The sequence below is a fragment of the Gossypium hirsutum genome, chromosome D06 (genome assembly GCF_007990345.1).
Source record: "Gossypium hirsutum isolate 1008001.06 chromosome D06, Gossypium_hirsutum_v2.1, whole genome shotgun sequence".
Classification (NCBI taxonomy): Eukaryota; Viridiplantae; Streptophyta; class Magnoliopsida; order Malvales; family Malvaceae; genus Gossypium; species Gossypium hirsutum.
The window spans coordinates 65,508,772-65,523,081 of NC_053442.1; the positions used below are offsets into that span (position 1 = coordinate 65,508,772).

At 29.7% G+C, this 14,310-nt stretch overlaps 1 protein-coding gene, 1 long non-coding RNA gene and 1 pseudogene across 7 annotated transcripts; 2 read left to right on the plus strand and 1 right to left on the minus strand.

Annotated features, from left to right (window-relative positions):
• Positions 1-697: 697 nt before the first annotated feature.
• LOC121218675 (PLASMODESMATA CALLOSE-BINDING PROTEIN 2) lies at positions 698-4,547 on the minus strand. 2 transcript variants are annotated; one of them, XM_041096269.1, is made up of 5 exons: positions 4,110-4,547; positions 3,986-4,012; positions 2,970-2,998; positions 1,615-1,681; positions 698-906 (listed from the first exon to the last, which is right to left on the minus strand). In XM_041096269.1, the coding sequence occupies exons 1-5, from the start codon at positions 4,396-4,398 to the stop codon at positions 866-868; spliced, it is 453 nt and encodes a 150-aa protein (XP_040952203.1). In that variant the 5' UTR covers positions 4,399-4,547; the 3' UTR covers positions 698-865. The 2 variants fall into 2 exon arrangements, with proteins under 2 accessions (XP_040952203.1, XP_040952202.1); XM_041096268.1 differs by having other exon boundaries at positions 1,615-1,849.
• LOC107960255 (uncharacterized) lies at positions 4,317-6,845 on the plus strand. Of its 5 annotated transcripts, none has more exons than XR_001701114.2 (5): positions 4,317-4,552; positions 4,830-4,984; positions 5,958-6,100; positions 6,320-6,514; positions 6,594-6,845. It is a non-coding gene; the product is annotated as an uncharacterized lncRNA (long non-coding RNA). The 5 variants fall into 5 exon arrangements; XR_001701115.2 differs by having other exon boundaries at positions 6,320-6,506; XR_005915179.1 differs by having other exon boundaries at positions 4,387-4,552; positions 4,840-4,984; positions 6,320-6,506.
• A 6,052-nt stretch (positions 6,846-12,897) lies between these two features.
• On the plus strand, positions 12,898-14,014 carry LOC121218676 (chlorophyll a-b binding protein of LHCII type 1-like; annotated as a pseudogene).
• Positions 14,015-14,310: the final 296 nt, after the last annotated feature.

Genomic DNA, 14,310 nt, shown 5'->3' on the forward strand with positions numbered 1-14,310 from the left:
GTATATATCGATAATATTGTTGGTTGAGTCGATGTCACAAGTCAACTCGACACTAACTCAAGATTAATGACAACATCACAATAAAAAATTGTAATGCATTTAATATTCTTAATATGATGTGTTTACGGGTTTAAATTTCATTTCACTCACAATTTAATCTATTTTTTTATTTTAATATCGTACATATTTCATATATTATTATCAATTAGTTTCAAATCATAAATTTCATTATTTATTGTATGTTATTTTTAAAATAATTTCTGTGTTCTAAATACATAACTTCCACACAAATATGTGCGTAAGGAAATTTATAATATATATGATATGTCATCATCTAGTCTGTTGTTTATGCATAAAATTATATATTATCAACGGATAAAATATAAAACTTTTGATATCTGTTGAGTATTTTGTGAGCCTATCCTTCGTAGAGAACAATTTTCCCATTTATGAGACATTGTCCCTAGATGTGACATATTAGGTAGGCCCTAATACATGTCAACACTTATTTTATTCTAGGGTCAACGTCCCTTCTAAGTATGAGTTCGCTTGCATGATGATGCGAACTCATAAGAGCGAATTGTACCATTTGACTACTGAAGTAAAGAGGATTAGGTCGACCCTGATCGGGTAACGGGTCGTTAATGACGAACACCATAACAATATCAAAATGGAAAATAGTAAGAAAATTTATAAGTCCAATGAACCATAAGATAAGTTATAGAAACTAGAGAGTAAAAAGGAAACAACACCAGATTATGAAATTAAAACCCAAATTTGCTTTGGGAAATTCAGACAGATAACCGAAAGAACATGAAATCTTCCGACAAACATTAAGAAACTCCATTGTAGTGTTTTTTTTTTTTCACTGCACTGTGAAACAAGGGTAGGAACAGTTCCCATAACCTGCCAAAAAAAAAACCCTCAAAAATCCAATCTCAAAACAGGTTATATATGGATCAACTTCTTTTGAAAAAGTCTTTGAAGTATTGTCCGTTTGGAATTGACTTACTCTTTAGCGGGGTGATATTACTAAATCAAGTGGTATCATTTTCCCTTAAAGATTACTTATACGTTATAAGTTTGGGGTTCAAACCTTATCAAATGGTCACCATTTTTCTGATAGATGTCTTTGTGGTATATATAGTTCATTCTGATGAGGTGTTCTCGTTTTGTGAACACGTGCTTTAAGTGGTCTCTTCAGGCACTCAAACTATTCATAAAATCAGGAGAGAAAATCCAAACTCGACTTAGGACAATGCTAACCTGTTGAGCAGAGGGGAGCAAGCAATGACCTTGGTCCCCCTTTGTCAAATGGTAGAATTGCTATATAAGATCCTCCAATAAGTAAAACAATAAATTTAAGCATTTTAAGCCTTTAGTTAAAAGGAAAAATTCAAAATCTGGCCCCTCCAATATAAGTATTTATAGCTTTGACCCTAAAAATTTTATAATTTTATTTTGACTCCCCTAAACAAAAATTTCTAACTTCGCCCCTATCGTTCATTTACTCCAAACAGACAACATGAAGACTTCTCCGAAAAAATCAACCTTCTCTAAAAAAAAGTAAGTATATATATTCAAATAAAGCAGCTAAAACAGGGTAATATAATCTTGGATCACTTGAGACAATCAGGCTGGTTTCCCTGAAATTACAGTTCGATTTCTTCCGCCCGGTGATCTGGTAGTAAAGATTCATGGCGTACGATGCATGGTTAATGAGTGTTGCTGGATAATAGCAAACGCCGCCGGAATGAGTGGCGTTGCAATCCACCAGGTTACAGGCAAAGTTTATGTTCAACTGTAGTAGCTCATCACTTGTTCCTGGCTTTGCCACACACCAAGTTTCCTACACTCCCCCCCCCCCATTAGCACACCATCAGATCCCAAGTTTATATGACCCATCCACCTACCGAGTACTCTCATTTTCCCCGCACAAATCGCGTAACATTGCGCTCATGATTTAGTATTGTCCTTTTTGGATATCCAATTATTGATTCTTCTCGAGCCTCGATGTATTGGAGATATCCAAAGAAAATAATACCGGATTGTGAACTCGACATGGTTCAAGAAATGAGAGTACTTTGTGAGGTGGGGACATGATTATAAATTTAGTCTTTAATATTTATATTTTTTTTTGTTAATTTAGACTTTATTTATTTTTTAATTAAATTTAGCCCTCAACTTTTTTTAAAAAGAATTAAATATGAAAATTAATCTTTCAAAAAAGGTTGAATTATTTTTTAATGAAAATATTGACTAAGACATTATATTTTTAAACATGGTAATTTGCATGACAATTCACATGTATTTCATGCTATTTTTTTAAAATTTTTATATATTATTTATATTTATATTTTTTATGATTTTTGTATTTTTATATTTTTAAATATTTAATAAATTTTAAATTATTTATTGGTAAAACAAATAGTATCATGTCAACATGAAGTACACGTAGATACTACATAGGTTGCCACGCCTTAAAAAATCAATGTTTTAGTCAGCATTTTTATTAAAAAATATTATTTGACTTTTTTAAAAGATTAAGGGCCAAATTTAGCCCTAAATTGACAAAATATGTAAATGTTAAGGGCTAAATTTATCATTATGCCTATAACTTTTAGTCCACTTTGGTACTTGTATTTTTTTTTCTCTTTGGTACTTGAACTTAGTAATTAGGTCTATTTTGTTCTTCGAACTTGATAAATGTAAAAGTCTAATAACGTGATACTCTAATATTATGCCGCATCATTATCTAAAAATTAAAATATATATATTTAAAAATTTCAAATAACGATGTGACACTTTAATATTGTATCATGTCATCAAATAGGGATAGAATTCAAGTTCATGATCTAAATAAACTAAGTTACCAAATTTAGATACTATATTTATTAAAATGGACCTAATTGTGAGATTTAAAAACTAAAAGTTATATTAACCCTTGAAACTTTCTTTTATAACATTACCGATGGTTCTTCGTCTGCTAGACCTCCACCTGTAAAAGGGTTTACCAACACCATCTTAGATTAAGCAGATTAATTGTAGCAAAGATGGGTAAATTACACTTTTAGTTAGTAAACTATTGGTAAGTTTTTATTTTGGACATTTAATTAAAAAAGTTACAATTTAGTCACTAAACTATTCAAAAGTTTTCATTTAAGTCATTGGGCTATTAAAATTGATATTATATGGTTTTCGCTGGTCGCATTGCATGCACCAATCGAAAACTCTCTTTTCCTTTCTCAATTCGATTTTGTTTTCATGAAACAACTTTAGATGTTATAAATCCGCAAACCAAAATTCAAACAGCTTTTTTCTCTAATCTCCGACACTGGCCATCAGATTGACTTAATTTTAAGGTATGTTTTTCTACTCAAACATGGATACTAATCCACAGTACCAATCGTCGCTTAGAGCTTACTAGCGGAACTCTTTTTCAAAAAACTTAATGGCCCAATGACTTAAATAAAAACTTTCAAAAAGTTCAATAATCAAAATAAAAACTTACCCATAATTTAGTGACTAATGATGTAGTTAACCCTAAAAAGATTATACTCTTGTACCCTTGTTCAAATTTACATTGGACTAGATTTGTCAAATGGGTGGGAGGATTAGTTTTGGATCGGGTTTGCCCTTCAACTCATCTTTGGTTTAAGTCATGCCGAGTTTGAATCATTTTTGGATTCAGGTTAGGTGGGTTCAATTGTTGACCTTTTATGGTTAATTAAATTGTGATGGGAGACAGGAGGGCCTTGATCCCAAAATTTTTAAAAATTCTCATTAAGCCCCTAATTTAAAAAAAATTTAATTAACCTCCTAATTTTTTGAAAACTCTCATTAAACCGCTAATTTTTTTAAAAATTTTAATTAGATCCCTAATTTATCGCCAAGATTCGCCACTAGTCAAATATAAGTGTTAAACACAATACCAAATAGGATTAAAAAAATTACTAAAAATGGCGGCTAATGATAAGTAACATACCACTATGAAAACTGCAGTTACCATAACCTGCAAAAACATAAAACAAAGAACCATAAATTCACTTGGGCATTTAAACAAACAGGTAACAGACACTCTAATTAAGTACTGGGAATGGCACACTTACTTGGATCAATCAACGAAACCAAACCCGAGTTTATAAAATTACAATCAGCAAGGTGCCTGTCATTGGCTTGATAATACAAATTCATAGCAAACGAAGCATGGTGCATTCGAGAATTTGGTTCAAAGCAAGGACCCTTACAGCGTGTTTGGTTCGCTGTTTTCCCCCCTCTGCATGCGTATTCCCCCCCTATGCAGCAGGCCCACCAGGAAACGGTTGTTTGGTTCGCTGTTTTCCCATTCCCCGCCGAATCGGTTACTCCCCCATTACATTGATTGCGTGTAATAGGCATTACGGCCCCTCAGCGCCGATTACCCATTCCGCGTCTTTCCCTTTTTTCTCTTCCGTTTTCTGCCCTCGTCCTCAACGCTGTCAAAAGCTTCCCCAAAGTAATCGACGGAGTCCTCGACGTTGTCAAAAGCTTCCCCAAAGTCGATCCTTCCAAGGTCACCCCTTTTTCTCACATCCATTTCACGATTTATTGTTTGATTTTATATTTCGGTGCTTGGGTGCTTAGGAAGAAATGATTTTGAAGTTATTCTTTTCTGGAACTACTTGATATTTCACCCGATTTATAGTGTTTTATGTGCATTTTTGGGTTTCATTCCCAAAATTGAAAGCCAAATCTTTCACCCGTAATCAATCATTTTTATACAATTTCTTTTCATGCTCATGTTTCCTTGTTTGGGTTTCTTTCAAAATTTCTGAATCAAATTGCTGTAGTTATTGGTAGATATTAGAAGAAGATAGTGCTGGTTTTGGCTTTGGGGGATTTGCATATACCCCATCGGGCGGCTGATCTCCCTCCCAAATTCAAGTTCATGCTAGTTCCTGGAATGATCCAACACGTCTTTTGCACTGGTAATCTTTGCATCAAGGTATCCCATCTTTCTTTTCCTTTCTGGATTTTTTTTTTTTAGCTGAAATCATAGTTGAATTTGGTTCCAGTTCTTTAGCACTTTGGGTTTTATGTTTCTCAGCAAGCAATTGAATATATTAATTTTCTCTTCCTTTTTTGGAACTATGGATTGTTCATTCCTTTGTAGTAGTTATGCTAAATTTATGCCTAATTTAATCTGTATTTCATGTTTTTGCCCAATTATTTTCTCTTTGAGTTGTAATATGCGAAGAGATATTATTTGCTAGTTTGAATTTGGGAAAAGCAGCAGAAGCTACCATACCTGAATTATCAGTATTTTAAATGATCGCCAGCAATTGTTTTATTTGATAATTGTAATTTTGATCCGAATAGCCATTGCTGCTACCTTGCATTTATACATGCAAAGAATGATTCCTGTCATGTTTGATCTGAAATGCGTATAATCACGTGTCAGATACTAGTTTGTGCCCAACTCTGACATGAGTATGTTCAAAATTTCCGAAGCTTTTCCGTATGTTTGAAGGATTTTATCTCAATCCTTTGAATATGTGTAGGGCATATGTGCCACTTTTGAGAAAACGAGAAGAGTCCGTGTAGCATAGCAGTAAGTAGGATTGAAGTACATATTTGGTTGAACTTAGAAACATGTAGGAAGTTAGTCACTAAGGGCTAGTTTCTCATTGCTTTTGAAAAGTGCTGCAAAAAAATGCTTATGAAAAATGCTTTTGAAAAGCTTGGTCTAAAATTTAAGAGTTTACTATCTGTTTAGTATTGCTTATGGCTCTAAAAGCACTTTTGAAAAGCTATTTTTCTCTTATTTGCATAGCCAACAACAAATCAAATGAACCTGATTTGTTAGCTTTAGCTTTATGGAAATTATGCCATAGTATTTCTACCAATTGAACTTTTACGGTTTTTGTTTTTCTTATTAAAATTACCACTGGCCCAGCTAATTCGGACTAAAATTTCAGGAAGTTCAAGATTACTTGAAGACACTTTGTCCTGACTTGCATATTACCAGAGGTGAATATGATGAAGATACAAGATATCCCGAGACCAAAACATTAACTATCAGACAATTCAAGTTGGGATTGTGCCATGCCATGGCCATCAGGTATTATTTTCTTCTTTCCGCTGGTATATAGTATTGGACTCTGCATTTTAAATCAGTAAGTAGTTTGCCATTGATGCAGATTATAAATTTATATTGAAGCATGCATCTCCTGCTGTGAAAAATATGTGATTTCATGCTAATGGTGTTAAATAAATATAAAAATAATCGTTCATGCCTTACATTTCAAGTTAAAATATGTTCTGTTTGGAAAACTTGTAGACAGAGATCTTGCTCTCTTTTTCTGAAGCTGCTAAAGGATGCACGAAGGATCTACATTTTTATGCATTTGTAACTTGTGATTCATGCGGTAAGTAGCGCCTAAAATTTGTTGGAATCATGTTGTGTTCAAGAACCATACAAGCACAAATGTAATCCACTAAATGCATAATTCCAAGTGGAGAGAAAGGTAACCTGGTATGTTCATCTAAGTTACTTACATTTTTTGCAAGTTGATTAATCATAGACTTACTGTTGCTTCTTTGTCCTTCTGCAGCAAGACCTGCATTCTACAAATATGTTGCCTTCATGTTCATCTTGAATGCACTAGAACTGTTTGCTTTACCTAGAGCTTCTTTCTAAAGATCAATATACCGATATTGCTGTGGGAACATATCCAAAAATGTAGAATGTGCTTTACCTAGAGCTTCTTCCTAAATATCAGTTAGTCCTTGATTTTTTTTTCAGTATGTACTATGTGTTATCAAGTAGATTTGGAGTTTGAATATCTACATCTAAATTATTTTCATTTCCAAGCAGAGATCTTTTCTGATCAATTTTCTTGTAACAAAATAAATAGTATCATTGTGTTTGTTATTGTAGAATTACAAGAGTCTTGTACTAATAGAATTTGATAGAGTTTGAATGGCTCACAGGTTTGATGGAGTTTATTTTTTAATTCTTTTTTAATTTTTTAATTATGTTCAATTATAATTAACACTACAAAAATTATCTCAACAAACGAAACAAAAAAAAAGTAAAATGCTACAAACAAATCATGTTTTCTTTTTTAAAAAAAAGAAAGATATTTAACACACTATATTATTCAAATGGGTTTTTTTAATAATAATTATTAAGTCATCAATTAATCAAATCCACAAAATCAATTATTTTAGATTATATTTTATAGTATTATATATTATGATTTTAGTAAATTCGTATAAGAATATTTAATACTAAGAATTTTATTAAATTATATATTTATATTAAATTATATTTAATAATAATTATTTTAGATTATATTTTATAGTATTATATATTATGATTTTAGTAAATTCATATAAGAATGTTTTAATATTAAGAATTTTATTAAATTATATTTTTTTATTAAATTATATTTAATTATTATTATTTTAAATTATATTTTATACTATTATATATTATAATTTTAGTAAATTCATATAAGAATTTTATTAAATTATAATATATTTAATTATAATTATGTTTAAATATGATTAAATTATTTATTATTGATAATAATAATCTTATTAAAATTTAAATAACAATAACAATAATCATTTACCAAAACAAATTTATGCTAAGGGTATTCTAGTCATTTTAGTTTTTTCCATTATGCTATTACACCTCTATTCCATTCAACCAAACACAAGATTACTATTACGCCTCTATTCCATTACATTCAACCAAACAGTTGATTTGCTATTACACCTCTAATCCATTACACCTCTAATCCATTACACCTCTATTCCATTATGCCTCTAATCCAATACAGCAAACCAAACGTGCTCTTAGGGTTTATAGAGCCACAATCTAATTGACTGCAAATGTATTCAATGTTGGCAGCCAGTGCCGAATTGCTAGCTAATGGATTTGCAATGCACCAAGTTTTCTGCAAATAATCATGGGATTGTGATTAAAAAAAAATGAAGTTTTTAAGTAGGTTAATATAGGGGTGAAAGTATCTAATAGGTCCCTTTATTTTAAGGACCAGATCAAATTAGTCCCTTTATTATAGAACTGTTCATGAGTCGAGCTATCTATCCCAAATTTTAGAGGGTTTAAGTGAAAATATTAGACCCAAAAAATTGGGTTTGAGCGAAAAAAACTAGGCCAGTTTAAAGTACGGGTCGGGCTTGGACTCGAACATTTAAAGCCTAAGCTCGGCCCTACCTGTTTTCTATTTTTATAATATATTATATTATGTTTTATATATTATATAATTTATAACACATAAAAACTAAATCTATGGTAATACATAATACTATAATGTAAATATTAAAAAAATGTTAAAATACCTATATATAAAATTTTAATAAATGAAAAAAATTATATAAAATTATTAAATATTAAATTTAAAATAATATAGATATTTTTTTAAAAAAAATTCAAAAATTAATATGGGTGGGGCTAAAATTGGCTTGGGTTAGCCATTTACAAATATGGACAAGCTTGGATAAAATTTTAGTCCATATTTCGGGTCGGGTTTAGGCAAGCATAAAATGCATTAATACTATGCTTAAGCTCGGTCCGGCTCATGAACACCTATAATCTATTATTAAATAGATAATTTAGTCTTTGTTTTGTTAAAAATAATCAAATAAGGCTTAATTTCAACAGAGTTAATATTTATTGTTTAAAAAGAATGTTATTCCGCTATTCCGTGATTAGAGGTAAGTGCGTTTAGCTTATAGGTGTTATTTATTGTTTAGCTCTCTTTTTGTCCCACACTACAATATTTACTCTAATCACCACCACTATTTTTATCCTAACCGGAGATAAACGCATCGCCCATCCAAACTAAATCTTGGTTCCGTACTTAAAAAGTTAATCATTAAATCTTTTGACTTTTTAATTTAAAAAATCATAATCCAATCATTAGTATTGTTAGTATTTTTTGTGTCAAAATTTACCAACTTGATAAGTTGATTTGACTATTCTCATATGACTTGGAGCGTAATTGATAGAGAACATACATGCCAAATTAGTAAATTTTGACCGTAAATTCTAATGATATTAATAACTAGATTTGAATTTTTAAATAATAAAAAAAAGCAAAAGGATTTTAACCTTTTTTTAAATGTAAAAATACAACGATTAAATCTCGCATTTTATTAAAATACAAGAACTAATGACGTTTTAAGTAAAATCTAACTAAAATGTTGAAGTAAATGTATTAGATTGAATTAGTTACCCGTTCATTAGGTATCGTTTGAGAACTTCCTGCATAAATAAAAATGTACATGGATCAGATCAAACTGAAGTTTAACTTAAAAAAAATTGGGTCACAAGTGAAATAAATAAAAATACTATACTAAACTTATGATGTATATGCATGTGTCACGTATCGTGTTAGTCGTATAAATATAAGCACAACATAAATTATTAAACGTGTTAACATTTTAAATATAAATATTGTTATATCATACAGGGTTAACATTTTAAATGTGTTAACCCTAAAAAAACCTTACCTCTTGAACATGGTGGTCATACCTTCAAGGATGGAACTAGAATTTTTTTGAAAGGTATAATATATAATTTTATCATTATATTAGCTTATAACTCTACGATTTTGGGAGAGATTAAATTACAATTTTATCATTTCTTTTAACTACAAGGTACGAGGTAAGCCTAAAATCGTTAAATTTATCTTATATCTTCTTTCATTCTATATTATTATAGGTATAATTGTTTATTTGGCCCTCCAATTTTACAAAAAAAAAATTGTAGTCCTCCAATTAAATTTTCACCTTTTTTTAGTTCTTAAACTTACGTTTTTTTGTCAAATCACCCCAAAATAAATGAAAAAACTAACTTTTTCACTTTGCTGATGTGGCATACACGTGAATTACCACGCAGATAACACGTAAGCATTTAATTAATTTTTTAAAAATTTAAAATATATAAAAATTGTTTTTAAAAAATTAAAAATTATTAAAATTACAAAAAAAATATTTTAAAATTTTTAAAAAATTAATTAAAAGTTGACATGTCATCCATGTGTAAGCCACGTTAGCAAAGTTAACAAACGTTAATTTTTCCATCCATTTTGGGATGATTTGACAAAACAAAAGCAAGTTTAAGGCCTAAAAGAAACGAATAATTAAAATAACTTTTTTTATAAAGTTGAAGGGCCAAAAAAGTTCGTTGTTCCATTATTATATGCTTAACATTCTTTATTGGTTTAAGCATCGGAACACAAATTAAGACACCCTTTGTTATATATCAGGTTCGTGTTTTTTGTTTAATTGTGTTCTAAATTATCGAGAATAATAAAAGCATATAAACAAAAATAGAATTACTAAATGTTCAAATATGTCATAAATCCTTATACTCATTGTAAATTTAAAATTTAGTCTATGTACTTTTATTTTTAAGAATTTAGTCCCTCTACTTTTCAAATTTCAAAATTTAGGTCCAATTGCTAAGATTATTTTATTAAATTCAGGTTTATTACAAAATCATTTTTTTTAGTTACATTGCTACCAAGTGATTATTTTTTTATTATTTCAGATTTAACAGTGTTAATAATTGGATATAAATTATGAAATCTAAAAATAGAGAGACTAAATTTCTAGAAATAAAAGTACTAAAACTAAATTTTAAATTTATAAAGAATACAAGGACCTACGGCATATTTTAACCAATATTAAAAGGTAAAAGGAATCAGCAAAACTTACCTGAGTACAACAAAGAAAACATAACAAAGAGGGAGAAAATGGGAGTGGAACCAATTGGTTTAGCCATTTTGGTGCAAAGTGGAATAATATTTGTAAGAGAAAACAAAGTTTTGATTTTTATAACAGAGCTTTTGAATGTTTATAGTTTTTTTTAGTCCCCAAAGTTGGTTTTTAAAGCATTTTCATCCTCTTAAAAGCATTAAATAAATAAATATACAAAATTGTGTAACTATACAAAATCATTTGCCAACAAATTGAATGGGTTAGGTGATATGTTCAATGTTCATGTTTATGTGCCCACTTAAAATGCATGCATTTCTTTTTTGTCTTAAAAAAATCGAGTTTCGAGGCGGGGTGAGTCGATTTTTTAATTAAAAGTTTCGATGTCAAGTCGGGTTGAGATTAAAAAAATTTATTTGACCCCATTTTGCAAAAATACCCCTCTTTTTTAATTTTATAATGGATCCATTTTAAAAAAAATTAATCTTATAACTATGTTTTATGTTTTTTTAAATTATAATTTCATTATTTTATAAGAGTTTGTACCATATATTTAAATTTTATAAATATTATTTTATATATTTTGTTGTAATTTCGTAATTTTATAATATATATTTGGTTTAATTTCGAAAAAAAATTAATATTTTGTAAAACATTATCTAAAATTTTGAGGTAGGATGGGTGGGATCAAGAAAGTTATTTTTGGGTTGGGTCAAAGTCGAGGATGAATTTTAAAAAATCAAATCAAATCGAGTTTAGAGCGGGATTAGGGCAAACAAAAAACTACCCCTCCTCGTTGTCATATGTAATCGAATTTGTCACAAGCAATGTGATAATATGTTCATTATAAATTTTGCCATTAACATTTATATTTGTTGTCAATTTGGTCATATTTATTTATTTTAGTTAAATTTGATCATTAACTTTTCAAAAAGTGTCAAATCGCTTTCTTTAACGAAAATGTTGACTAAAATATTAATTCTTTCAACGATGTTCGGGTTACAACCTGTGTGGTAGTCCACATGCACTTCATGATGATATTATGTCATATCAACAAATAATTTAAAATTTTTAAAAATATTAAAAAATTAAAAAATTCGTAAAAATTAAAAAAAAACATGAAATACATATGGATTGCCATGCAAATAATCATGTTTTGAAAATTTAACGTTTTAGTTAGTATTTCTATTAAAAAAATTATCATTTGGACTGTTTTTTTAAAGATTGATAGTTAAATTCGACTATTTTTTAAAGGTTTAGAGATAAATTTAGATAAAAGAATAATAATGGTCAAATTGAAAAAAATGTAAGCATGAATGGCTAAATTTGCCATTATGCCAAAGAGAAAGAAAAGGTTATCTGTTGTAAGTAGATATTGATTGGGCTGCCTAATACTCACAGGTGGCATAATCTCATTGGTGTAATAAACAACACTTAACCTTGAGATCAACATATATTGGATTAATGGTCTCTAAAGATGCCACGTGGGCATTGAAAATAAAATTTCTAAAATGATAACCAACCAATAAGATTTCACCTATCGATATTTGTAAGATAAAAAGTACCCTTTTCACAAAAATCTATATAAACACCACAATCAAACATTCAAATATATATATATAACTACAACAGCAACCATGGCACTTTCTTCCCTGTCCTTCGCCGGAAAAGCTATGAAGTTCTCTCCGTCCACTCTCGGGATCAATGCCAGTGGTTGTGTTTCCATGAGAAAAACCACTAAGCCAGTTGCCTCTTGCAGCTCGTGGTACGAATTGGACAGGGTTTTGTACTAAATTCACTCTAGACCTGATCATGGGTCAGGTTAAGCTAGGTCAATATTAAATTTTAAGTCTGTTTTTTAAGTTTGGGCTTGGTTCCAAATAAAAAATTATTAAATTCGAGCTCGATTCGACCTGTACGTATTAAATTTTTTATATTTTCTTATAAAAAATAAATTTAAAAAATTATAATATATCAAACTCACTAAAAATATTAAAATAAATGTTTCTCAATAAATTAAAAATACATTAAAAAAAAGTTTTTATATTTAAATAATATTAGAATAGTTACAACTAATCAAGCAAATGTCTTTAAAATAGTAGAAAAATTAACAATAAAACAAAATTTATACAATATCTAAGCAATAATAATAAAATAGTAGCAATATGTTAGAAAATGACAACAAAACAACAACAGAAAAAAAATTAAACAGATTTAAGCCAGGTCTGAGCCAAAAAAATCTTATTTGATACCAACTCATTTAGAAAACAAGCCTTATTTTTTTTTTCTAAATTTATTTTTTGAGCTTATATCATTTTTCGGATAGATCTTGGAGCATAAGCCGATGAGTTGACCCATGGTTAGAGCTAGTCCACTCTCTAGGAAACCAAAGTTTTACTTAGACTGAGCGTTCCTGGAGTTTACGGTTGGGACACAATTGGACTATCCGCTGACCCAGAGACCTTTGCTAGAAACCGTGAGCTGGAAATCATCCATTGTCAATGGGAGATGTTATGAGCTTTGGGGTGCATATTCCCCGAGCTCCTATCACGAAACGGAAGCCGTGTGGTTCAAAATCGGTTCCCAAATCTTCAGCGAAGGTGGCTTTGAGTATTTGGGTAACCCAAGCTTGATCCATGCTCCAAGCATCTTAGCCATTGGGGCTTGCCAAGTTATCTGAATGGGTGCTGTCCAGGGTTACCGCATTGTTGGTGGACCGCTCGATGAAGTAACTGACCCGTTGTACCCTGGTAATAATTTTGACCCGTTAGTTCTTGCAAATGACTTGGAGGCATTCGCTGAACTTAAGGTGAAAGAGATTAAGAACGGGAGATTGGCTATGTTTTCGATGTTCAGGTTCTTCGTTTAAGCAATCATGACCGGAAGGAACCGAGGGACTGTTAGGGAACTTGGCTGACCCTGCAGACAACAATGCTTGGGCGAATGCCACCAACTTTGTTCCCGGAAAGCGAGGTTAAAGAAAATAAAGAGGTGGTTTTATACCTTCTTATGTTTTCTTTGTTGGTTAGTGACGTAAAATATGATACAAATCAATGGACATTTTAAAAAAACAACATAGATATTTTAATTTGAATAATTAAAAAAATAATTATGCTTATTATTTAGATTAATTAGGTTGAACTTATGAAAAATTAAAATACGAATTTGAAAGATCAATTACTTTTAAGTCTTACAATCAAAACTATAACAATCTCTTCTATCATTTGATTAGTTTGATCGATCTATTCAGTTAAAATCAAATTAATTGATCAAGCTTATATTTTAACTAACTACCTAACCAAATAGACTTAATAAGCTAATATTGATTGATTAAATTAACTTTCGAATTTTTTTCCTTCCAATTGGTTTGATTAAATAAATATTAAAAATTTATAAAAAAACTAAAAAAAATTAGTTTAACAAGCTTTACTTCCAAGTATAATAAATAAAACACAAATAGGAGATAGTTTGAGTTTTGATTAAAATTTTATATATCATAAATATATTATTTAAAAATTTTAAATTGTTTGATATAATTATGAAAATTAATAATTGATAACCGATAAACATAATCTA